Raw genomic sequence first — 26,929 nt, forward strand, 5'->3', positions numbered from 1 at the left:
ATCTGAAATGTCGATTATAGTCGACTAAATCTACAGTTTTGATTTAGTCGACTAAAATGTATTTTGGTCTTTGTGTCTTGATGGCGTCGTAATGGCTGATTTGACACTTGGTTGCATGCTGAAAATAACCGATCTGCTATTTTCAAAGCGCAACACCTGAGCACAACCAGACATACAATGACTTGTCCTTTAGTTCTACTGGATCTCTTCTCCACTAGTCCCTCACTAACATTTTAGTCTAGCTTTTATTTGTTGACGAAATTGTCAATATATCTAGTCTTAGTTTTAGTCATCATAGCTTAGTTTTTATTTAGTTTTCGTCAGTGAAAAAAGGCACCGTTATAGTCCCTTTAAAAGTCCTTAGATTGTCACTTTACTGTCATCTAGTGGGGCAGCAATGTCATACTTCGGTGCTCTATTATTTATGTCAATATGGAGGCTGTGAAAAAGGTCTATTTTTATTTCCTCCCCCAGTCAACTCATAATTGCTTAGTTTTTTCCCCCCTCCCCTTCATGTTTTGAATTAGACATAACAATGTATTTGATCGCAGATGCCCCATTCTGTAGTCACGATGTAATGTCACATGAAAGAGACGTTGGACATGCTGTTACGGACGATGGCTTCCTGTTTGTGTTCTGAATTGAGCTGAACAGAAGGTGAGTTGGCTGCAGTGTGGGTTCAGTGCTGTGGACCTTTTGAGCCGGGCCCAAAACATGCACCGTTATGTCGGAATTCATCAGGACTTGAAAAAGATGGCAGATTTTTGCAGCTGATGCACACGCACACACACGCACGCACAAACACACACACACGCACACAATGGAGCAGTGGTGGAAAAAGCACTCAAATGTTTTACTTAAGTAAAAGTATCAATACTGCAATGTAGAAGTACACTGTTACAAGTAAAGGTCCGGAATAAAAAATGTACTTGAGTAAAAGTACAAAAGTATTGGCATCGAAATGTACTTAAAGTACCAAAAGTAAAAGTACAAAAATGTTTGAAAATGGCAGATCTACAAGCTCACAACGCGTCGCGATGCGACGTGTTGTGAGCTTGTAGATCGGCTATTTTCAAATAGCCTATGTATAAAATAGGGCTAAAGTGGTTAATGTATGTTTTATAATGTAATCATTTATATCTGCAAAGTAACTAGTAACTAAAGCTTTCAAATAAGTGTAGTGGAGTAAAAGTACAATATCGTCGCACCTCAAAATTGTACTTAAGTAAATGTACTTAGTTACTTTCCACCACCGCAATGGAGTTTCATGTATGGTGGAATCGGAACAAATCGAAGGTTACGAGGTTTCCACGCGACGAGCGTCTTCTGCTGCTGCCGGTCGCTCACATTAATACGGACCTTTTATTATTAAAGGGAAACAATATCACTCCAGTTATCGTCTCTGTCGGGGGGGAAACCTCATTATGTTCAAAACTGTTACTTTTCAAAAATATCGAAAGGACGCCGGGGCAGCAAAAAAAAAAAAAAAAACAGACAGACAGGGCCTCTAAAGCCTCTAAAGCCTGACTTATACTAGGTTGTACAACGAAGAATAAATAAATTAATGAATAAATAAATACATAAATAAATACATTTGAAAACAGCATATGTATTAAGCTCACAAAGCCCCGCACCCGCGACGCGCTGTGAGCTTGTATTTCCCGCTCTTTTCGTAGAGCGACGCGGCAGTACAAAGAAGTATAAATCGGGCGTAATGGTGCGTTCACACACGGGCAGATAAAAAGATACATGCTGCTACCATTCATTTTCAATGGAAACCAGCGACACGAAGAGGCAACGATACACCCGACGTTTGTAGCTGTAGCTCTATAGCGACAAAGATACAAAGCTACAAGTTCAAGTTGAGCTGGGCTCAACTTCCAGATACAAAGCTACGAAGCTACGACTGTAGCTCCGATGTCCGCACGTTTGAGGACGTCAACGACTGCGTTGAGCAACACGGATACAAAGCGACACCGCGACAAAGATGCAGTGTATTTTTGTATCATTGTATCTTTTAATATGCCCGTGTGAACGCACCATAAGAGCATATAGGACACCTTTCTGACAGTGGGGGAGAGATCCTCGTGTACTGCGGTACACTGTGGATTACTCAAAGGCAGGATATTTTTTTTTATTAACCAGTATTCTCCATTAAAACACGATTTGTGAACAGACCAAACGGACTATCGGCAGCAAACAATAAACTGAAAACAGTGATATAAATAGATAAATTAACAGATTTGCTCGAGAGCTCAAATGTGTACAGTGCTTTTTTTTTTGCCTCCCGTTTTATTTCAAAGCCCTAATAAGCTGGCAGCAACATCTCGGGGAACCTCCCATTTTGTTGTGGTTCCTCTTTAAAAAAAAAAGTGCAGCAAGTGATATTTCTCGTTAAAATAATTGTTAAGAAAGCTCTGCCGTATTACTCCAACAGCAATATAGAGCAGGGGTCTTCAACAGGGGTTCCAGGACCCCTAGGGGCTCCTCGGAGTTACTACAGGGGGGGCGGGGGGGGGCAAATCTTTATGCGATAGGAGCTTTTAAACGAAATAGCATCCCTATTCTGAGGGGAACATTAGCCAAAAATAGCAGATCTACAAGCTTGTAGATCTGCTATTTTCTGCAAAGAGGTTTAGGTTAGTTTTAGGTATGTTTTGAGGGTGGTTTAAATGTCTGAAAATACACATTAACATGAGTCGTGAACATATTTTTATAGATAAACAAAAACATGAATTTACACAACACTGATGATAGTGCTGTCAAACAAGTCTATGAAGCTATCTATGAAATATATGATTTAAAAAAAAATCTAATACAATATGTAGTGGGGGGGGAGGGGGGTCCCTGCTTTGTCTCTCTCTCTCAGCTCCTTGGCCTCTAAAACGTTGAAGACCCCTGATCTAGAGTGTTTGTTCAGTAACAGGCGTCTCATCGTCTCAACAGCTCCCGACCTTAAATAAAAGAAGAAGAAAAAAAATAAACGCGTCTTCATGTTTACTAAAAGGCTGGAGAGACGGGGAGACCATGGTTACTGAACAAACACTCAATAGCAGTATAAAGCTTTACGTTTTTTATAAAAAACATATCACTTTACACTCTTTAAAGGGATAGTTCACCCCAAAAAAATAAAATTTCTCTATCGATTAGTCTTGAATTCATGGATATTTTTTTTCTCATGGATATATCCATGAATTCAAGTCTCCATGGGGTGACTAATTGATAGAAAAAAAGTCATTTTGGGGGTGAACTATCCCTTTTAAGCCGTATAAACTTAAGTACAAAAGCAAATCAAAGGAGAGGAGTTTGTCCCCCCCAACAGCAAAACTATCCGATAGATAAAGTCATTACAATGGATAATGTATAGCTGAACGTGATTGGACCAGGGTATTATACTTGTGCCACAACTGACAAAAAAAAAACGAAACAAAAATAAAATACAGCCTCAACAGACAAAAGACAGTTGCACCTTTCCGGTGATGCACGGCTTGCATAATACTCTGTCGATTCGTTATACAGTATATACACAGTTTACTGTTCTCATTCGGTTAACAAAAGACATAAACTTAGTTCACAGTGCACGTAGAAAGGAAGGGAACTACGGATCGGAGTGGTTCAGAGCTGATATTATACACACTAAAATTCTCAGTGGTAATTCATCCATTTTAATAACTCTGAGAGTTACAGCTGCAATCTTATTGGAATGAATAAAACGTCATTTTAATCAATTTGCATTGTCGAATACGTTAATACAACTAGCACATGTGCAGTGGTGGAAGGTGGCCTCCGTACTCTTCCGTTGACACATTTTGATCCTGGTGGCGGTGGCAGGACGCCTACTGGTTGACAAGTAGTGCTGCCTGAAACTAATAAGCCCTATATCCCCTGTGGTCAAGCAGGGGATTCCACCCTGGAATAGCGGGAGACGCGCGGGTTCAAATCCCGGTATACACTGTAGGACACGAAGGAGCGCACGTGGATTGCAGCGCTAAATGAACACTGAGGATTTTGCTGTGTGGACATTTTGTTACAGCGGGGGATATAGCTTTGATTTCAGTCTGTTACTGTTCGCCAAAAGCTTGTCACTCACGACACATCATTTCTGCATCAACTGCAAAACCATCATTGTTAGCGTTTGTTAGCGGTGCTCGCTGAAAGCAACGGACAACTGGCTATAATCCGATGCAATAAGCTAGCACTTGCTGGAGGGCTAGCGTATTGGTCAACACACTCTCACTCCCCGAAATGCATAATTGTGACTTCCTGGGACAAATGTGACCAAACGTCAAATGGTGACTGTGAAGGGGGGTACCACTCTCCGGCAACAAAAAAAAACGTTTAAAACGCCCGGGGTGCGCCGTCTAAAGCGGACTTGAGGCACGAGAGACAGCGCCGAGCGAGCCGTCAGGCGAGCGAGTTGCCGTGCCTAGCGCTGCGAAAGTCCGCTTGAGCCGACTCGGCGCCGTTCGTAACTCATATCCCCCTAGTTAACAAGTGCCATATTTACCCCCCCCCCCCACTTCCAGTCAAACGTTGACCCATTTGACGTCTTGGGAGTGAGAATGCGTTGTATTGGTTCGGACACGAGGAGTGTCCACTGCTTTGAAGAGGAACGTAAGCAATGACAAAATGCCAGTTTTTTCATTCACCTAAAGTGCCAACTTGACAATGCTCTGCTCTCAAGTACCTCCTGGCAGAGAAACGTAACAAGCTGAACGAGGTCCCTGCACCCCACGCTATATAGTTCCAGGAAGTGGAGTCACCGTTCATTTTAATGAAATGTTGACAGTGTAGAAAAAAAGACCAACTCACTTCCTGTAACCACCGTGAGGGGTGGAGCCTGTGTTGATTCTATTCTGGAAGACATAAGTCAGGTGAACCAAACGACAGTGTCGTTGGTTTCGGTCCTGTGTTTAACTGTTGGTCTATAGCAGTGGTTCTCAACCTTTCCAAACCGTGACTCCCCCAAAAAAATAATCACATTTGAACTGGGGACCCCCAACCCAATAATTATTGAAAACTTTGGCCAATGTTTGACCAGTTTTTATAGTATAGTTTGTTGATTACTTTTGACGTAGTAATGGTATTTTTATTTTTTTTAGGTATTAACTCTTTGACTGCCAGAGTATTTTCATAAAGTACTCCCCCAGTGCCAGCAATTTTCGTGTTTTTTTATTTTTATATTTTGAATTTTTCTCATGAAAATAATTTAAGGACACATAATGTAAAGACCCAGCACAAATCCGCCACTAGAGCGCAGCACATGACAGCTTTGATCATGTCGTTGGGTCTCTCTCACCCTTCTTCATAGATTAGACAAGGAAAAACATGAAAACGGATGTGACGTCCCCCCCATTGTTTTGATCGGCGAAAATTACGTTGTGATATACGACGGCGATGACTGATCGTCACCCAGACCATAGATTATAGAAGAGAAACTGTCCGTTTGTCCGTCATACCGTGTGAAAGACCGTTTATTTACCTATTTTGGACGAAAATGACTGGGGAAAAGAATCAAAAACCGGAAACGGAATCCAGGTCATGAAACCGGATGCAGATGTCCGTGAAGTAAGTGGAACTCGAGAATAACATTGAATATTAAGCAGCATAGCGCAATCAGAGATTAAACAATGAACGCGCGTCCAGCGCGTCGAGCGCGTCGACGGCCAACTGGACAAAGTAGCACTTGACGCGTTATCGCGTCGTCCGCAGTCAAAGAGTTAGAAAGGCTTAAATTGTCACTTCACTGTCATCTGGGGACCCCCCTCCCCCCCAAAATCATGTGGGGACCCGAGCCACAGGTTGAGAACCACTAGGTCTGTAGGAGGAAGCAACATTGTCCTCCTTATCTCTGATACTCACGTTTCAGCAAAAAGGTAACAAACACGTAGCCTTGTTTTCAGACTGACAACCATGCATTTTTTTGTGTGTGTGACAACTGTACAATTGTGTCAACTCGTTTTCACCGCCCCTCACTGCCTCGTGAAACCAAACATCGGCACACGGAATCACGCAAACTTTCAAGTCGAGTCAAAGTAACAAACGAGGGTGCATGGCGCCTGGTGGCTCAACCAGGTATTGCACTGACCGCCTTGTTCCTTTGTGAGGACCAGGGGATACGAATCCGACTCCCGACATCACACCTCAACGAGTCTCTCTGCCCTCGGGTTGGCTGTCTCCCTACACTCTCCTATCTGAATAAAGCAGAAAATGCCATGAACCAAAATAAAAATTTAAAAAAAAAGTTATAAACGAGATGCAACGCCAAAATAAAGTGCAGCATGGATGATGCGTTTGTTTGTGTGTGGGTTTCTTTTTTCCCAGCATGCTCTAGGTTGGACCTGGAGGAGTCATATCTACAGAATGTGAAGAGTTCTGTCAATGAAATGTCTGATGAAATAAGACATTTCATATTTCTGTGCGAGAACTCTTGTCTGGTCCATTGGCAACATAAACAGAGTGAAAGTAGCCAAAGAATTGTCTGTTACGTCTTATAAATCGAATAAAATAAAAACATGGGGAGGGCTCGATTCAGGATCCTCTCGCTTTATTTGGCTTGTGTGATGTTTTGTTTTGTGTCCCCCCGCGCGCGCTCCGAGAACGTTCAGACATCTGGAGGGCTAAACCGGGAGCTCCCCGGGGTGTACGGCAGGGATTTGAAATTTTTTTTTTTTTTTTTTGCTTCAAACATTATGTACACGGTCAGAAGCATTGGGACGGCGAGCTAGAATCAGTGTCATCATATCTGCCTGTCGCTGTGTGCTAGCACTGTGTGTCGTGGAGTTTGGAAAACAAAAAAACGGACACAAAAAAAACCCCTCAAAGTTGGCTTGGTTTCCTTGGCAAGTCCGCGGTAGATCTGCCCTGTACAAATGTTTTGTACATTTTGAAACGGCTAGCACTTATTTATGACCGAGCCCTCTAAGTGTGTCTAGCTCTCTGTCCCAACATTTTGGGCTTTTGACCATATAGCAATATGTTACGTTTTGTTTTGTTGTTTTTTTTTGCCTGTCAGAAAGAGAAAGACTGTGCGTATGGATCCTCTTCTCTTCCTTCCCCTGCTTGTCTTTCTTCGTTGTCCTGCGTTTCCGTGCAGCGTGGCGGTCCAGTGAAGGGGCTGTGCTCAGGACGGCTGAATGAGGGACAAAGACAAAAAACAAACATGTTAACATTTTCACCTATAAAGTAGGGGTGTGAAAATACCGAACCGAACCGGTGTTCCAACCTGAACGGCCCCGTACCGAATGAACAGATTTTTTTATTTTTATGTGGTACTAAAATACAGTTTCCGCACCAACATATTAAGCTGGTGCACCATAACCATTCACAACACCACCACTCCACGTTCAGTGGAGAGTTGAACCCCCTCAAGGACCCCTGCGGGTCCGCGGACCCCATTTTGAGAACCACCACCCTAGAAGTTGGGTATTGTTCAAAGTTAAAGCACTAAAAATATGTAGTTTTAATAAACCACAATTATCATTTTTTACAAAAGGACATTTCTCTAAACGTGTAAAACTTTAACCATTATGGGAAAAAAAAGGAAGTCCCATCCGCTGGGAAAGCGTGTAAAAAGATGCAAATAATAAAAATGATTACTGCCTAATAAAAGTGTAACTGGCGGCGAATATACACAAATATCCACACTGTCTCTCTTACACTGTGTGTCCAAGTCAACAGTGTATAAATAGATAAGTGCCGTGGTTGGAGGGCTTTAATTGGCAATACAATTGTATGAAATCTACAGCATATTTTTCAGCATTTCTGTCACTTCATCTGATTAGCGGACAGTGTGAAGTGCAGTGGTGGAAAAAGTATCAACACTGCAATGCAGAAATACTCTGTTACAAATGAAAGTCCGGAATTCAAAATTGACTTGAGTAAAAGTACAAAAGTATTGGTATCAAAATGTACTTAAAGTACCAAAAGTAAAAGTACTAAAATGTTTGAAAATAGCAGATCTACAAGCTCACAACGCGCCGCGATGCGACGCGTTGTGAGCTTGTAGATCGGCTATTTTCAAATAGCCTAGGTATAAAATAGGGCTAAAGTGGTTAATGAATGTTTTATAATGTAATAATTTATATCTGCAAAGTAACGTAAACGTAGTAAAGTTTTCAAATAATTCTGGTGGAGTGAAAGTACAACGTTTGCCTCTGAGATGTAGTAGTACCTAAGTACAGTACTTGAGTAAATGTACTTAGTTACTTTACACCACTGGCAGCCACCTTGCACTGTACTGTACTCAGTAAAATATTGAGTGCTAATTTAACCCTGAGAGCGGACCGGCAGCTCCGTGTCAGGAAAGAGCTGGAGAAACAAGGAGGAGAAAGACGGGAATGAAGGGAATGATGGAGGGTTGAGAGAAGGAGGGATGATGTTGAAAGAAGAGTGAGAAGGGAAGTGAGGGATGTGTGAACGCTATTGAATATGCTGTGCACCTTCATGGAGCCCCCAGGCAATGGCCTCTACTGATTTTGGTGACCTAAAAATGACCTAGCACCACCTTTAGGCCAACATTTGTAAATGCACAAAAAATATGACATCTCTCTCCACACACACACACACACACACACACACACACACACACACACACAGTGCAAGAAATGAAGGGCTCTGCTGGCTGAATCAGTTGCTGGTCACAAGCACAGAAACAGGCAGCGGTTTTGGTAGGAGACACGAGGGAGACTCGTTGTGTCTCCTACCGGAACCGCTGCCGGTCATCAAATTATTGGCTTAGGAATGCGACAAAAACAAAAAAATATCCAAGAAGGATCTCGCTCAACTCATTCCCTGCCTAGAACGACTAAAACGACTTCTGTCCTTTAACCCCCTCTGCCAAGAACGACTAAAACGGCTTATTTATTTATTAATTTTTTAACCCAAAGACCAAGGAGATATGATTTTTTGAAGATCTAGACTCCCATCCACTTCCTTGTTAACTTAAAACTTAAACATTTTGTATCTCGGCTCCTGAGTACTTTTTTTTTCAATGAAAAATCTCTGGCAGTGGGCAAACGCAAAAAAAAAAAAGTTCTGTCAGTGAATGAGTTAACATCAGCTAACAAGTTTGAGCTTGTAGATAAGCTATTTTCTAAATGATTTAGAAGATGTTTGGGGTTGAGTGGCTCAAGTAAAGGCTATTTACTGACACACACAGGATTGTCTTTGTGTCTATTATCACAGATACAACATGATCCTGTTAATGTTGAGCTTGTAACTAAGCTTTGGCTGCAGCTCTTCAAAGCGACAATAACATAAAATAAAGCAAAAATAAAGTTGCACCAATAAGACGCTTTACAGGTATGACCACATGGTCACAAAGCTTGTTTGAGAGTTTCTGAGATAAGAGCGCAAATACGGTTTCTTACATGTTCATCATAACACATTCAGACAGAGAACAGGATGTTATTTTAGATTGTAGCGTTGGCTATAAAAAAAATAGCAGATCTACAAGCTCGCAACTTCATGACTGCAAGCTTGTACATGTACATCAAGTTTGAGAACTACTGATTTAGAAAGCATGTGCAATAATAATAATAATGAATTGCATTTTTATAGCGCTTTTCCAAGTGCTCAATGTAGGGTTCAGTGTCTTGCCCAGGGACACTTCGACATGTGGTCAGGAGGAGCCGGGATTCGAACCGCCGACCCACGGATCATTGGACCCTATAGGCTGCAATTCCAGCCTGACAGCGTGTCGTGGGTTAGAGTCCCGATCCCGACGACCTTTCTTGCGTGTCTCTCCCCATTTCCTGTCAGTCTACTGTCCTGTAACTAAAGGCATAAAAGCTCCAAAACAAATAAAAAAAAAAAAAATGAAAAAAAAGATGGGTCTTAATGGAATACGATGGACACCAGCAGGCAAAAGAAAGCCTGGGAGGCCCAAAACCACTTGGCGCAGAACTGTGACACAAGAGCTGGAACAGATGAAGCTGTCATGAGGATAACATGCTGCCACCAGGGACCCAATGCAACGTTCCACCAGGGACAAAGAAGAGTACGTTACGACCGTCAACCCAAAAAGACACCATACTGTAGTATGTGCCTAATGCCTATACACGTTACAAACACGGTAACGAGTTACAGGTCAATATAGAAGGTGTAAATACAAGTCATTTCAAAAGTCTGCACTGAAAGGTGGAGGAGTCATTTTGTTTTGACACTTTCACTTTCAATTCAGACGATGTAAACACACGCCATGTGACAGAGCGTTCATTCTCAGCATATGATGAAAGTCAGCCCAGGTAGCACACTAGCTGTCATTCCATCTACTTGTGCTTTTATTTGTAGACCTATGTGATTAAGAGGAGTTAGTCTTGCGTATGCCAGACGAATGGAGATATCCTGCCACCAATGCATCTTTTGACATCTAAACTCAACTATACAGGTGCTAGAACAGTATTAAGGACCACCGTAATGTCTTTGCATTAGGTAGGTAGATTCAGGATTTGTAGTGCGCCCCTCATCCAGTTAATACACTGGCCCAGGGCGCAGTCTGCAGACAGAGAAAAGAGACAAGAGAAAAATCAACGGGCCAGACAAAGAAGACTAGACTAGGACAACAATAACTCAGTCACACTGTCAGTCAGTCACGTGCACGCACGCACGCGCTCACACACACAGAGCGTTTTTGGCGAGAACAAGCTATATTCAACAGCCAATAACTAAAGAACGGAGGCTCGCGGTGACAGGCTTTTTTTTCTCTGATGAAAGCAGAGACACTCCTCCGTCTTTTTTGCAACACTCTGTGTCGATCGTCCTGGAGCGAAATATAGTCCAGTACCTTAACCCTATTTTTTTGGGCGGTGCAACCGCCCCTATATGTGAGGTTTGGACATCGACATTCGCTGCACTGTGATTGGCCACCATTGTACCCCCCTACACCCCTAACCCCTACACATTCAATGCAAATCACTGGCCACCATTGTACCCCCCTAACCCTGCACCGTGATTGGCCACCATTGTACACCCCTAACCCCTACACATTCAATGCTAGCTGTAATATGATTGGCTGACTTTATTGGCTGACTCTATTCAGGACTGTGATTGGCTAGTGAAACACATGACACATGTGCATAGCCCTATAAATAGGACCATGCACTTAAAAAAAAACACATTTATGTTTTTTTAAGTGAATCACCCATTGTGGACCAACCATTGTTTATTTATTGTTTATTGTTAATAAATAGCACCACCCACTTCAGAAATATTACTTTTCTTTAAGTGAACTTCCATCACTGTGATGACCACTGTGACCACAACGCCCACTTCACACTGGGTGTGATTTTTTTATTACCAATACAAAGCAGATAAAAGCGCCATATTTTGCATCTTTAGCTTCTTTAGGACCTACTGATGGATTCTAGCCGTGGGATCCAAACTTTATTTAGAAAATTATCCACACAATTATCCATTTAAAAAAAATCCATTTCATAAAAAAACAGGCCGATTCACTTTTTGGCCTATAACTCTTGAACCGTAGGTCATAGCATCAAAAATCTTTTCCCCCCTAGACTACTTGGATCATGACGCAACTTCCCATATAGGTCCCGCCCCTTTTCTGATTTCAAGTACCCTACTCCATCGGGTACCCGGCCCGTTGCCAGACTCTGGTGTGTGTGTGTGTGTGTGTGTGTGTGTGCATGCACACGTGCAGTGTCGGCCTGTGTGTGTGTGTGTGTGTGTGTGTGTGTGTGTGTACATGTCTTTATTTGGCACATGTGTGTCACATGTCCGTTTGTGTTTAATTAGTGTCATTTGTTGCAGCTTTGTGTTGCAATCAGCCGTTTATGCCGCGCTCATACGGACGGACAAACGCACAGAGTCACTTGTAGAAGCGTTGCAGGCAGCTGCTTAAAAGGGAACCTCTGTCACGTCTCTCTTTAAGTGCTCAGTTCAAACAGCCCATTCAGATGCAAAAGCCTCTTCTCATTCGTAGCATCATTATGAACTATGAACGGCAGCCGGCGTGCACAAAGCTAGTGGAGTGACAGGGGGAGGGGGGGGGGGGTGTAGGAGGACAGCCCAGGCAGCAGTAAGGCAGATCAAGTCTCACCTCCTAACACGCTTTGGACTGTGATGTAACGCCTGTCGTTTCTGAGGATGAGGAGACGTAATGGGACTTGCCGGGGGATGGAGAGGAGAAGCATGAGGAGGAAGAGGAGGAGGAGGAAGAAGAGGAGAAGAGCAGGTGGGAGGATGTTGAGGAGGAGAAGGAGGAGGTGGAGGAGGAGGAGGAGGAGGTAGAGGGCTGGACAGGGGTGAGGCCTTGCTTGCGCGAGGCAGGGGACTTCCTGATCCTACCTCCTCTCTCTCCTCCTCTTCTACTCCCTCTCGACTCGCCACGAATCGGACAGCCGACTGGCTAGGGAAGCTGCTGAAGCGATGACCTGACTGGCTACCTGTTTTTAACTGCGGACGGACACACACACACACACACACATACACACACACAGACATACAGGTAGGTGGACGGACACACATATACAGGTAGGTGGGTATTTATGTTTCATCATCCCCTCCTACATTTTAACCCATTAACACATTGCATGCCAGTCGCGTAGATCTACGCGAACCTATTTAAAGCCGCAGCGTGCCAGTCGCGTAGATCTACGCGAACCGCCGATTCCCATTGAAATTGCCCCAGGTGCACTTTCCGAATTGTTTTGATCCATTTCCGTTTCCGGTTTCCGGTCGGAAACAGAATTATTCGGGTTCCGTTTTTTTCGATCGTATCCGCTTCCTGTCTGGGATCCTGTTTAAAACTCGATTTTCTCGGTTGTTGTTTTTCTCCTCGCTGATCACTGTTTAGCGTTGATCGGCTGTATCTTCAAGATGGCGGCTCGCATTTGGAAACTGTTTTCGCTGGCCGTTTCTCACAGATCCGCTGTGTGCTTAGAACCAAATGAACGCGCACTTTTAACTTATTTAGCGAGGTCTGTGGCGACATGAAAAAAACAAAAAAACAACAATAAAACGCTGGCACTGGTGAGTACATTATGAGATTAAACTCTGGCATGGAATGTGTTAAGGCCTGAGGCCGATTCTAAAAATGTTTTCCAAATGAAAACAGTTTTTTGAAAAAAGAAATATTGAAAATGTATTTTCACGATTTTTCAAAAAATAGCAGATCTACAAGCTCGAGCTTGTAGATCTGCTATTTTTGAATATCCAAAGAAATCTAAAGTGACACAGATGCGTTCCAGGTAAAAAGCTGTGTGTGAGCGCTATGGACGTGATATTCAAAGCTGTGTGTGAGCGCTATGGACGTGATATTCAAAGCTGTGTGTGAGCGCTATGGACGTGATATTCAAAGCTGTGTGTGAGCGCTATGGACGTGATATTCAAAGCTGTGTGTGAGCGCTATGGACGTGATATTCAAAGCTGTGTTTGAGCGCTATGGACGTGATATTAAAAAGCTGTGTTTGAGCGCTATGGACGTGATATTAAAAAGCTGTGTTTGAGCGCTATGGACATGATATTCAAAGCTGTGTTTGAGCGCTATGGACGTGATATTCAAAGCTGTGTGTGAGCGCTATGGACGTGATATTAAAAAGCTGTGTGTGAGCGCTATGGACATGATATTCAAAGCTGTGTTTGAGCGCTATGGACGTGATATTCAAAGCTGTGTGTGAGCGCTATGGACGTGATATTAAAAAGCTGTGTTTGAGCGCTATGGACGTGATATTAAAAAGCTGTGTGTGAGCGCTATGGACGTGATATTAAAAAGCTGTGTGTGAGCGCTATGGACGTGATATTAAAAAGCTGTGTGTGAGCGCTATGGACGTGATATTAAAAAGCTGTGTTTGAGCGCTATGGACGTGATATTAAAAAGCTGTGTGTGAGCGCTATGGACGTGATATTCAAAGCTGTGTGCGAGCGCTATGGACGTGATATTAAAAAGCTGTGTGTGAGCGCTATGGACGTGATATTCAAAGCTGTGTTTGAGCGCTATGGACGTGATATTAAAAAGCTGTGTTTGAGCGCTATGGACGTGATATTCAAAGCTGTGTGTGAGCGCTATGGACGTGATATTCAAAGCTGTGTTTGAGCGCTATGGACGTGATATTAAAAAGCTGTGTGTGAGCGCTATGGACGTGATATTAAAAAGCTGTGTTTGAGCGCTATGGACGTGATATTAAAAAGCTGTGTGTGAGCGCTATGGACGTGATATTAAAAAGCTGTGTGTGAGCGCTATGGACGTGATATTAAAAAGCTGTGTGTGAGCGCTATGGACGTGATATTAAAAAGCTGTGTTTGAGCGCTATGGACGTGATATTAAAAAGCTGTGTGTGAGCGCTATGGACGTGATATTCAAAGCTGTGTGCGAGCGCTATGGACGTGATATTAAAAAGCTGTGTTTGAGGGCTATGGACATGATATTCAAAGCTGTGTGCGAGCGCTATGGACGTGATATTAAAAAGCTGTGTGTGAGCGCTATGGACGTGATATTAAAAAGCTGTGTGTGAGCGCTATGGACATGATATTCAAAGCGCTCCTCAGCTCAAAAGGCGTTCTGTAAGGACACGGCGCCCAAGGTGATCATTCACACATACCGTAGTCATACGTGCATCATAAACCACTAGCAGTGCTGCGTTGCACCAGTGGTCCACTATCTTACACTCTTTTAATGCTGGGACCAAAACGTTTGACCTGACTATGATGTCAGGACACGATACATCAAAGAACACGATATTCTGCAACTTAGGTCAAGGGTCCAGAAACGTCTCCGTGCCAAGGACCACCATATAATAGCCATAGCCTCTGGCTGCGACTCCTCTACTGCAAAATATAGATATTTAATAAAAAAAACAGGGAAAATAGACGATCTACAAGCTCTAAATGTGACACGATGTGATGTGTTCTGAGCTTGTAGATCTGCATTTTTTTGGGGGTGCAATTTTTTGAGGGATTTTTAAAATGTTTTGTTTTTGTTTTTACAATGATGACACCGTCATCTTTGGCATGAAGAGTGGTTAAACGGGCACAATAATAAATAATAATAATTTTATGAATAAAATAAAAAATAGTCAAATTAAAGGGGCATGCATGACAGACGTCTGGGGGTTCTGAAGATAACGTGTCAAGGGATCATACGCATACATATACCGTATATATCGTCTCTGTCGGGTGTCCAAAACTGTTACTTTTTCACGATTCAAATTCAAATGCATCAAAAGTAGCAGACCCACAAGCCTTCGCGCCGCGTTTCGAGCTTGTAGATCTGCTACTTTTGATGCTTTTGTGTGACGCTGTAGTACTATCAAGTAGGTCGTTCCAGGGACCCCCCTCAGAAGCAAAGATTTGAGTTACAAATGTTCGCTTAAAAAAAAAAAAATATATATATATATATATATATATATTCAAAAGGTTTGCACAAATGTTCACGATTTTTCCAAAAAAGCAGATCTACAAGCTCATAGTGTGCTATGAGCTTGTAGATCTGCTATTTTTCAACCCCACTTTGAGAACCAATGGCACTAAGCTAGGCTACACCCAGAGCTTCGTGGACGTGGTTCGGTGGCGATCTCACCTTGATGAGGGGGTTGATCACCCCCACGTTGGCGCTGGAGTTGAACACCTTGTTGAAGCCCGTCTCCCTGTTCACCAGCTCCAGCTGGTAGAACTTCTTATCGTCCTGGAAGAGAGGGGCCGCTTTCAGTGGTGCAAAGAAGTGACCGAGTACATTAAACTCAAGTACTGCACTTCAGTAAAAAAAATGTAGGTACTTTTACTTGACTGAAGTGTTTCCAATTTGTTTTAAATACTTTTGCTTCTACTCCACTACATCCCTGAGTCAAATGATTGTACTTTTACTCCACTACAATTATTTGAAAATGTATTTACTAGTTCACTTTGTAGATTTGGATTATTATTCTATTTAAACTTTGGCTATTTGAAAATAGCCCGATCTACAAGCTCACAATGCGTCGCATCGCGGCGCATTGTGATCTTGTAGATCTGCCATTTTCAAAAGAACATTTAAAAAACTTGACACGGGACATTCTGCATAATGAGTACTTTCCACTTTTGGTACATTTTAAGTACATTTTCTTTTTGATACCAATACTTTTGTACTTTTCCTCGAGTACATTTTGAATTCCGGACTTTTACTTGTAACAGAGTATTTCTATATCGCAGAATTGATACTTTTACCACCAAAGGGCTGCTTTAAGGCTGTGGGCCAATCAGAACTGTACAGACCTTGTGGAAAAAGGCCTCTGGTGCCACCAGGACCAGGACCCAGTTGCACCACCTCACACTAAGTTCAAACTTAGCCTAGTTACAGCTTAAATGGCTTTTTAAAAAAAACATTTAGACCAGGAAAGTATCTGTCATTTTTAGATTTATTTGGCTATTTTCAGAAAAATCGTGAAAATGTGTGCAAATCTTTAAATATATTAATTAATTAATTTAAAAAAAAACATTTGTAACATATTTTTGTTCCAGGGACCCCCAGAAGCAAAGATTTGAGTTATATATACATGTTCAAAGATTTGAGTTATATATACATGTTCAAAGATTTGCACACATTTTCACGATTTTTCGAAAAATAGCAGATCTACAAGCTCATAGCGCGGCACCCGGTGCCGCACTATGAGCTTGTATATCTGCTATTTTTGAATAGCCAAAGATATCTAAAATGACAGAGATGCGTCCCCGGATTGAATGGGCTAAGCTATAACTATAGGCTAAGTTTGAACTTAGTGTGAAGTGGTGCAACTGGCCCCAGAGGGTATTGTATCAGGACCGCTAATAGAACGGGGGGTGAAATATTTGGTTGGGCTGCTGGTTGTACAGTATTAGACCCATGTACAGCAGTAAACATGTCTTGAGTGTAATAGCTCAGCCGGACTACGTATCAAATTCCCCCCAAAATTGACAACACTAACAGCAGAATAATCCCTCAATCTATTTTGCTTAAAGGAGGAGTTCACCCCCAAAAAAATACTTATTTTCTATCAATTGCACACCCCATGAAGCCTTATATTCATGGTTTTCTTTTTGTTTTTGTCACATTCCTAAGCCACAAAGTAGATTATTTCTGTCTCCTACTGGAAATACACCTGGTCATGAAATTATTGGCTTGGGAATGCCACAAAAACAAAAATAAATCCATGATTTCAAGGCTTCATGGGGTGTGCAATTGATAGAAAATAAGTAATTTTTTGGGTGAACTCCTCCTTTAATTAATTCCCCTTTCAACCTGCATTATTCCCAAATCTAATGTTGTCTACAGTAGATGAAGACCTGTAACACTTAAAGGGATGTTTCACTTTCAAACGTGTTTTGGTCATTTAAAGGCCACTTGGGCTTTTGTGTTTCACCCCAGGCAGTTTTTAAGTTACTTGATTCAGTAGTTAGATATTTGTATAAAATATTCATTTAATCGGACACAACCCCTTCCTATGCAAACAAATGTATACATTTTTTAATCAAAAAAGTAATTGAAACACAAAAGCCTGAGTAGACGTTGAAATGACCCCAACCATGTTTGAAAGTGAAATATCCCTTTAAGGAGGTTTTACAGAGGATGTTGTGTGACAGTAATGTGTAATGCATCGATGGCACATACAACTGTGATATAAAACACTCAACTTAACCCATTAATACCTGGAACGCATCTGTGTCACTTAAGATGTCTTTGGCTATTCAAAAATAGCAGATATACAAGCTCATAGCGCGGCACCGAGTGCCGCGCTATGAGCTTGTAGATCTGCTATTTTTGAAAAATCGTGAAAAAAAAAATGTTTCGATTTTTTTCCAAAAACTGTTAGGATTTAGATTTTTTTTAAAGAATCGCCTCAGGTCTTAAAGGGTTAACCGACCCTCTGGAATGTGTAATGCATTGACGGCACATACAACTGTGACACGACACGTAACTTAACTGACCCTCATTGACCAGCTCTGAGTAGGGGAAGGAGCTGGACAGTCCCTCCTCGTCTCTGTGTGTCTGTCCTAGACACAGACACGCTGCAGTCAGAGGAGCTCGTCTGCGTTAGCAGTGTAACACAGCATAACATCTTTGATTCTCAACCGTTTTCAATTCAAGGACCACCCCCCCCCCGTTACGCACTATAGGGGCAAGCCACGGATACAGCAACGAGCCAAAAGAGGTCATGGTAAACTGCAGAGGTTCTCAACCTTTTCAGTCCGCGACACCCCCCCCACAAATAATCATATTTGAACTGGGGGACCCCCCCCCAAAAAATCACATTTGAACTGGGGACCCACCCACCCTGAAACACTTGGAATCGTAGGAGTTGAGGCATTACATTTAGTTTGACTCGGTTCCACAGATAAATATTGTGAAAATAGCCGATCTACAAGCTCACAACGCTATGTGAAAAAAAAAGGCTATTTCTTAGGTAATATTTGACAATTTGGCCAATGTTTGACAATGTTATATAGTATAGGTTGTTGACTACTTTTGATGCAATGGTCTTTTTTCCATGTCATTTTTATAGTTTTTTGGTATCAAATAGGCCTTAAAAGTCCTTACATTGTCACTTTACTGTCATGTGGGGACCCCCCCCCCCCCCCCCACCCCAAAATCATGTGGGGACCCCCTCTGGGGATCCCGACCCACAGGTTGAGAACCACTGCGTTAGGCCACGGACCCCCATTTGATACAGCAATAAGCCAAAAGAGGGGGTGGTGTACCGTGGAGTTTACGACGGCTAAGAGGCCCTTAAAGGAGAATACCGGACAAATTAAGTGTTGCCTTTGATGTCTCGTTACTTACCGACCGACGTGAAAAGTGGCGTTCTTTTTTTCCATAGATTCCCGTGTCGTCATTTTTTAAACCCCCTCCGTTGTCAGAATGGGAGCGCGTGGGTCAGGGAGATTCGTCTATTATAACCGAGGCAAAGTTGTTTTTCTCTCTTCTGATAGTCATTGTGGAGTCTCATGGTAGTCAAACGTGCGTTGAAATGTCCTGCGAGGCCACCGTTAATGGCGAACGAGTTAACACTGGATGCTTGTTTCTTTCCAGAACCTGGCAACTCGTGTTGCCAGATTCTGGAAACAAGCAACCAGTGTTAACTCGTTCGCCATTAACGGTGGCCTCGCAGGTCAAACGCACGTTTGACTATCGCCACTTTTCACGTCGTAACGAGACATCAAAGGCAACACTTAATTTGTCCGGTATTCTCCTTTAATGTACAATTAATGATTGGACGAGGCCCCGGAACATATAGCGTCACTGTCGGGCAGAAAGAAACCTCTTATTGTGTTTTTTTTTCGTAAATTAACGTCCTACTTGATCATACTACAGCGTTTCACACAAAAGCATCAAAAGTAGCAGATCTACAAGCTCGAAACGTGCCGCTTCGCGGCGCGTTTCGAGCTTGTAGATCTGCTACTTTTGCCATTTTTACATTTGAATCCTGAAAAGTAAAAAAAAAAAGAACAGTTTTGAGGACATAATAGAGCATTCAACCCGACAGAGACGATCATGTGACGTTGTGAGGTACGGCCCGGGAACGCGGACGCTTGGAGCTACGCAAAGTCGATTTGACACATTGTTGCGTTCAAAACTGGGTCAACTCCAAAGTCCTCGCGCACGCAGTGCAAACGCAGCCTGCATTGCAGTGAGCCATTTATATATACTGTATATATACATATATATATATATATTAGGGGTGTGCCGATATATCGTCCCGCGATATATCGCGATACGTTTTCGTGACGATATGTATCGTTTTGAAAAAAAAAATCGTTTAGAATTTTTTTTTTCTTTTTTTTTTTACAATAATAATAATCAGGCATGCAAAAACAGCCCCGGGGTGAAAAGGGTGACAACATTTTGTTTTTCTTTCGGGTCAGGTGTCACACTATTGCCCTATTTGGATTCAAAACGGCTATTGTAGCTGAAAAGCTACAAGTTCGCATGTCTGAATAATGCAAAAACAGAATTATTTGTTTGCATTTGCTTTTTTTCTCCCCCATATATTTTTCATAATAAAAAAGTGCGTATCGTATCGTATCGAAATCGTATCGTATCGTTTGGTGAAATCGGCACACCCCTAATATATATATATATATATATATATATATATATATATATATATATATATATATATATATATATATATATAATTATTATTATTATGTTTACATTTATCATAGTAGACGGCACTACAGGATGACGCTGTGCAGGGCACACTCTGCACTTTCACAACATAGCGAGCTAGTCTTCAAATGTAACGTGGTGTTTAATTAACATGGTGTTTAATCAACATGGTGTTTAATTAACACCACTGGAACACCGAGAACACCCATTGTCGCATTCTTAAAATAATGGCCTATACGTCATGGTCTATATGATATTTATTTTCTTTTTTTAAATATTTATTTTTGGCCTTTTATGCCTTTATTGATAGGACAGCGTAGACTGACTGATGGGGAGTGACACGCAGCAAAGGTCGTCGGAATCGAGATTCGAACCCGCTGTCGGGCTCGCATTGCAGCCTAGGGTGCAGATGTTTAATAATGATTTAATCTATAAGGGTCCATTTGGTTACCAACTCTCCATCATTTAGCATGGGGACCACCTGGAACCCCCTGAAGGACCACTGGTGGTCCCCGGACCACCGGTTGAGAACCACTGGTTTAGCAGGCTACTGCACCTGCGTGCATGTACACACACTAGCAGCACCACAGAGGCAGGTATACACTAGCCCCTTCTGTGCCCCTTCCGCCTCTGCTGTGACTCGGTCACATAAATGTAAAGATCTGCCTGCCTCCCCGCCGGAATTTAACATGGAGCAACATTCCTGATCAGGAAAAATAGCAGATCTACAAGCTTGTGGATCTGCGTGACGCTGTAGTATGATCAAGTAGGTATTGGGCGTTAATTTACGAGAAGAAAAAAAAAGCACAAAAAGTTAAGATATGGAGATAAGAGGTTTCTGCCCAACAGCAAACGATATGCACATTAAACAAGTCTAAGCTCGATTTTTACTTTAAGAGACTGATTCCCGGAGCTACAGCGGAGTGTACAGTGCCCACCCTAAACCTTCATACATGTATGTATACACACACACACACACACACACACCACATCCAGTAGTCTCACACCCAGGTCGCACTACGGCGACGACTCGGACAACATCCCACCGATGCGTCGGACGACTTCGCGCTTTCCCGTCTTATGTTGTACGCGGACGACATGATTTACGATTTCCAAGCCAATCGGTATGCAACACATCGTTTTAAATGCTTATTTTTTTTGTGTGTTACTGGTGCGTCAACCTATCGCGTCAAGTTGGGAGAGAGAGCGCACGCGTGTCGATTTCCGCACGAACACCGCGTTCGAGGGAGGGAAGCCGGACGGGGAGGGTGACTGCATGCATTTATTTGTCACTGCATGCAATCCTCCAGGGAGTGTTTTGGGCGGGAGGAGTAGGACGAAGGCTCTACGTTCTCCCGGTGGGGGTTCCTCACTGGCAGGTGAGTCAGTAGGATACAGACAGCGGTGACAACACAGAAATGTGTGTGGAGAGGAATTAATTGGCATGACGACTAAATTGGGGAGAAAAGAGCGGTGTCTGACACGACGACAGATGTTGACCAACTCATCACCATGTTACGACCGTAGAGAGAATACGTGGAGTCCTAAATCGTGACAGAGATCTCTTTCTCTTACTCTCTTCATATATCGCATCCCTCCACGTGTGTGTGTGTGTGTGTGTGTGTGTGTGTGTGGGGGGGTGTGTGTGTGTGTGTGTGTGTGTGTGTGTGCTCACCACTAGTTTTTTGACCAAGGATTCTCTCTCTGACACCATGTCTTTGAGCTCCGCAATAATCTGTAGATCTTCTGGTCTGCTCTCCCTGTTACGAAACTTATCCTCTGTCCCCTCCAACCTGCACGGAGAGAGAGAGAGAGAGAGAGAGAGAGAGAGAGAGAGAGAGACAGAGACAGAGACAGAGACAGAGACAGAGACAGAGACAGAGAGACAGAGACAGAGACAGAGAGACAGAGACAGAGAGACAGAGACAGAGACAGAGACAGACAGAGAGAGAGATGGAGAGACATAACATCATGCAGCTTAGTAAAACATGTACATTTTAAATAGTTTTGGAAGGCCACATTCCCCAAGTCTGCAGAAGACACAAGATAATGGGATAGTTAACCAGGCTACTAACATTCCACATGTTGGTGGTTCAACAGAAGGAGACACGATCTTACACAATATGTCATACTCCTGATGAATAGGAGTTTATTGTTGATACTTACAATTTGACAGAGTAGAAGTAAACCTACACTAAGAAATCTCATCTATTCCTTCTTTATTTTTAAATGCCTTCTTGTCTTATGTAAATTCATATTATTACTACTACTGTTATTACTGCTACTACTACGCTTATTACGGTTATAACCGGACATTCTGCAATTCCTACTCTCTGCCCTTAGATGGCACTCTTGTCACATCCAAAAAGACTGAGATAAAAGATTACAGCAATAAAGCTTGTTTTATTAGTTTTCCCACCATAAAACTTACTTTATTACTCCAACTCTATTATTTCTCCTCTGAAATACTACTCTGTATTACCTTACGGTGTGTAAAGTGTCATTATCATCATGTTGTTATTAGCGATCGTTTCAAATATCTAATAACCTCTCAATCTAATAAATCTAATAACGGACAAATAATGTAGCTTCTGTGCTCTCTCCCAAGGTTATTTGATCTTGTTTCCGGGGAGACATTTGTCTTGGAGACGACGACCAGCGGCACACAATACAATACAATACAGTACAATATAATACAGTACAATACAAACCCATAAGACACATGGTGACACACATGTAGGGGTGGGACGATATATCGATATCGCGATATATCGCGATAATCGATATACTGCCGAAAAAAATCGATATAAATTATTATTTAAAGATGGGGTGCCATGATATTTTTCAACCTTAAAACCTGATCATAAGGTATTATTATTATGTAAGGATTTTTTTCAAAAAAAAAAAAGTGTACAGTAAGTGTAAAATGTTGTTTTTATGTGGACACGCCTCCAGTTCATTAAGTATACCTGGTTCTCACCTTAGCACCTCCTCCACCACCTTAGCACCACCCACCTGTCCTAGTCCCTCCTCCTCCTCATGCCCACACCTGTTGTGTTATGATAATGAGGGGGAGGGTATGGCATTGTGATGTCACAATGCCCCTGTTTCTCTATTGGCACTTTTGACCCTCAAGGTTTCAGCCTCCAGGAAGAAACTCCAAATAGTCAGAGAAGACATAAAACACCATAAAAACACCACCGGGGGGCTTAATGAAGTTCTATCAACCTCATAGACACATGAAAAACAGAAAAAGTGCAAAACCATGGCACCACCTCTTTAAAAAAAAATCCCGTTTGTGATACGTTGTTTTTCCGACTCTGTATTTGTGTGATGATGATTTTGAACTGTTTGGTGCTATTTTATGCGTTCATGAATTGAATACAAGGACTATCGTGATTCATCGTTGGTGAAATTTCATGCAATATATCGTGATATCGCAATATATCGAATATCGTGATATTATTGTTATCGAGGGCCTAATATCGCCACAGATATCGTATTGTGAGATACCCATATCGTCCCAACCCTAGACACATGTACTGTAACACCTCACATTCCTCTGGGTCTACCCTACAACAAAATATATCACCATAATCCCGCGTTGCAAGCTTGTAGATCTGCTATTTTTAAGTATATATATATATATATATATATATATAGCCCTATATATATATATATATATATATAGGGCTGAAGTGGTTAATGTATGTTTTGTAATAATAATCCAAAACTACATAGTAACTCAAATGTTCAAATAATTGTAGTGGAGTTAAATGTACAATATTTGCCCCTGAGATGTAGTGGAGTAGAAGTAAAAGTACCTAAAAATTGTACTTAACCCTAGACCTGGAACGCATCTGTGTCTCTTTAGATTTCTTTGGCTATTCAAAAATAGCAGATCTACAAGCTCATAGATCTGCTATTTTTTTTTAAATCTTGATTTTTTTTCATTAAAAAAAAAAAAAACTGTTTTAAGAATCGGCTCAGGTCTTAGTACATGTACTTAGTTACTTTCCACCACCGCCGAACCAGTCGCACGCACGCACGCACACACACACACACACACACACACACACACACACACACACACACACGCACGCACACGCACACGCACACGCACACGCACGCGCACGCACACGCACACGCACACACAAAGGGTAGCTTACAGTATTTGCAGGGCAGATATCTTGTCCTTGAGCAGGTCCTGGGCCTTGTTGAAGTCAGCCAGCATGATGTGAGTCTCTCTGTGGTGAACCGCGTTCATCTCACCAAGGTCCCTCTCATGTCTCTTCACCAAGTCCTGCTCATGGGCCCTGATGGGGAGAGAGAGAGACAGAGAGAGAGAGAGAGAGAGAGAGAGAGAGAGAGAGAGAGAGAGAGAGAGAGAGAGAGAGAGAGAGAGAGAGAGAGAGAGAGAGAGAGAGAGAGAGAGAGAGAGATACAGAGAGAGATACAGAGAGAGAGAGAGAGAGAGGAATAAAAGAAAGTGCACTGTTTACACCAAATGACCTCGGCACATATAAATACTGTGCATATGAACAGAGCAACTGCCTTTAATAAGATTGGAATAAATTGCTACTATTTGTTTATATCAAGTGAGCGCAAAACATTGTAATACTGCTGTCAACTGTTTCAAAGGTTTATACCAAGGGGCCAGCCTGACATATTTACAATGAGGCCAATACGGAAGTGAAACAGTTCATATGAATGGCCTGTTTGGCGCTGTTTTACGTGTTTTACTCCTGCGGGTGTCAGAAAGCATTTATTTTAATGCAAGCGGATGTGTTTTTGACAAGCTTTAGACTCGATGTTCTTACCTTAATAAAAATTGTCATAAATTATATATGCTTCCAGTCGCTATAGTTTTAAGTCTCCTTTCAATCATCATGATATGCGTTTTGCTAAATTATGGTCCCATTTATTTTAAAATTGATGATAAAGTAGGCTATTCTCTAGGAGGGGCGGGATGATTTGATTGACAAGCTACACAACCAATAGCATTCATTCCCCGCTCTTGATTGACCAGCTACCCAACCAATAGCATTCTTTGGGGATTGTTTTCCGGTTCCTGTTACCGACGTGCTTCTGGGCTTGTATCAGAGATGGCGGATTTCACATTCCTGATCAATCGGCTTCATTTTCGGTCTGTAGAAACCAGCGGTCTGGCTTTGTCCATCTCTTTTATACAGTCTATGGTTTATACCAAGCTAACCTCTCCTATATGGATGTTTATACTATGCAACATTTTTATAACATTTATATTTAATTGTACATACATTGTTTGTTTTGAGTGAGAGAGAGAGAGAGAGAGAGAGAGAGAACTTTGGCGTCTCTCTACTGTAATGTGACACCAGATACAGTATACGTTTAGAAACGTTTTTGGCAGGCAATAGCTAAATTCTCAAAAACGTTTATAATGTTTTTGGCAGGTAATGAGTAACAACCTAAACCCTTTGTCAACCTGTGGGCCTGGGCCCACTGATGGGCCGTGAGGGTATTGCGAGTGGGCCCCCAAAATACTTGGCAAAACACTAGGATTTAAATCATAATATTACTATTTAACATTAATATTTAAAACATAGCATCACAGAGATATACCAATAACTTAAAGCACCACATTGGTCCCATCGATCCAAGCCAGAACACAATCAATCGATTGATCATTGAAATAAACAATCAACTGGCATAACGACAACGTTGGGTGAAGAGGAAAGAAATAACAAAATAAATAAAATAACAAAATAACCATATATGCTATACTGTGTAAAAAATTACAAACTATCTGTCTATCCATCTTAATATCTATCTATATATATCCACGCACACGCGCACACACACACACACACACACACACACACACACACACACACACACACACACACACACACACACACACACACACACACACACACACACACACACACACACACACACACACACACACACACACACACACACACACACACACACACGCCACAGTGTAAACAATGTGTGACAGTGTGTGACAGTTTGATAAATGAGCCCACAGTTTTTCCTACACCCTCCTGTGTCTCAGGAGGGAGAAGAAAGCTGCTTCCCTGCAATGTCATTAGTTGCAAGAAAATAATACCCCCCCCACCCCACCCCCCCACCCAAAAAAAAAAGGGGGGGGGGATGAAAAATAAAGTTTACTCTGTCCACAGGTGTTCATACTTGACTTGTTTTTTTTTGTCTTTTTCCTCTATGGATGGGAGGTGACGATACATGGGGCACAGCCATAATGAGGAAAAAAAACAACAAGGTAGATGAGATGATATTATACCAGGGGTCTTCAACAGGGGGTCCGGGACCCCTAGGGGGTCCTCAGAGCTACTATAGGGGGTCCGCCAAATCTTTGTGTGATAGGATTTCGTTTTTTTTTACATTAACCACTTGAACCCTAGAATTCCTTTTCTGAGAGGAACATTAGCCAAAAATAGCAGATCTACAAGCTTGTAGATCGGCTATTTTTGGCAAAGAGCCTATAGGTGTAGAGGGAAAAAATATCAGAGTAAAAAAAAAAAAAAAAAAAAATTGAAACACAATTTTATACAATATAGAGTAGGGGGGTCCCTGCTTCATCTCTCTCTCAGCTAGGGGGTCCTTGGCCTGAAAACGTTGAAGACCCCTGTATTATACAGTATCTGTTGCTGTATGATAGAGATAGAAATCCATAATAAGAGTCAGTGCCGGTGTGGGAATCCAAAATCCGAATGGCCAAAAGATGCAAATAAAAGAACAACACCACCATTGATGAGGATATTTTTGAAAACCTTTAGTGTGAATTCATACTCAATCTGCAGCGTAACGGACTGAGCACATACACTCCAT

At 42.1% G+C, this 26,929-nt stretch overlaps 1 protein-coding gene across 1 annotated transcript in view; it reads right to left on the reverse strand.

Annotated features, from left to right (window-relative positions):
* Positions 1 to 5,987: 5,987 nt before the first annotated feature.
* fam184aa (family with sequence similarity 184 member Aa) overlaps positions 5,988 to 26,929 on the reverse strand; it is a 108,613-nt gene continuing 87,671 nt past the window's right edge. Inside the window, exons 14-18 of the mRNA XM_080422024.1 lie at positions 24,247 to 24,393; positions 21,753 to 21,870; positions 17,896 to 17,961; positions 15,536 to 15,640; positions 5,988 to 7,132 (exon numbers count right to left, since the gene is read on the reverse strand). Coding sequence (XP_080278150.1) covers positions 7,124 to 7,132; positions 15,536 to 15,640; positions 17,896 to 17,961; positions 21,753 to 21,870; positions 24,247 to 24,393 — 445 coding nt within the window. The 3' untranslated portion in view covers positions 5,988 to 7,123. The remainder of the gene's footprint in view (positions 7,133 to 15,535; positions 15,641 to 17,895; positions 17,962 to 21,752; positions 21,871 to 24,246; positions 24,394 to 26,929) is intronic.

The sequence above is a fragment of the Gymnoscopelus braueri genome (genome assembly GCF_963280865.1).
Source record: "Gymnoscopelus braueri genome assembly, chromosome: 24".
Taxonomy (NCBI): Eukaryota; Metazoa; Chordata; class Actinopteri; order Myctophiformes; family Myctophidae; genus Gymnoscopelus; species Gymnoscopelus braueri.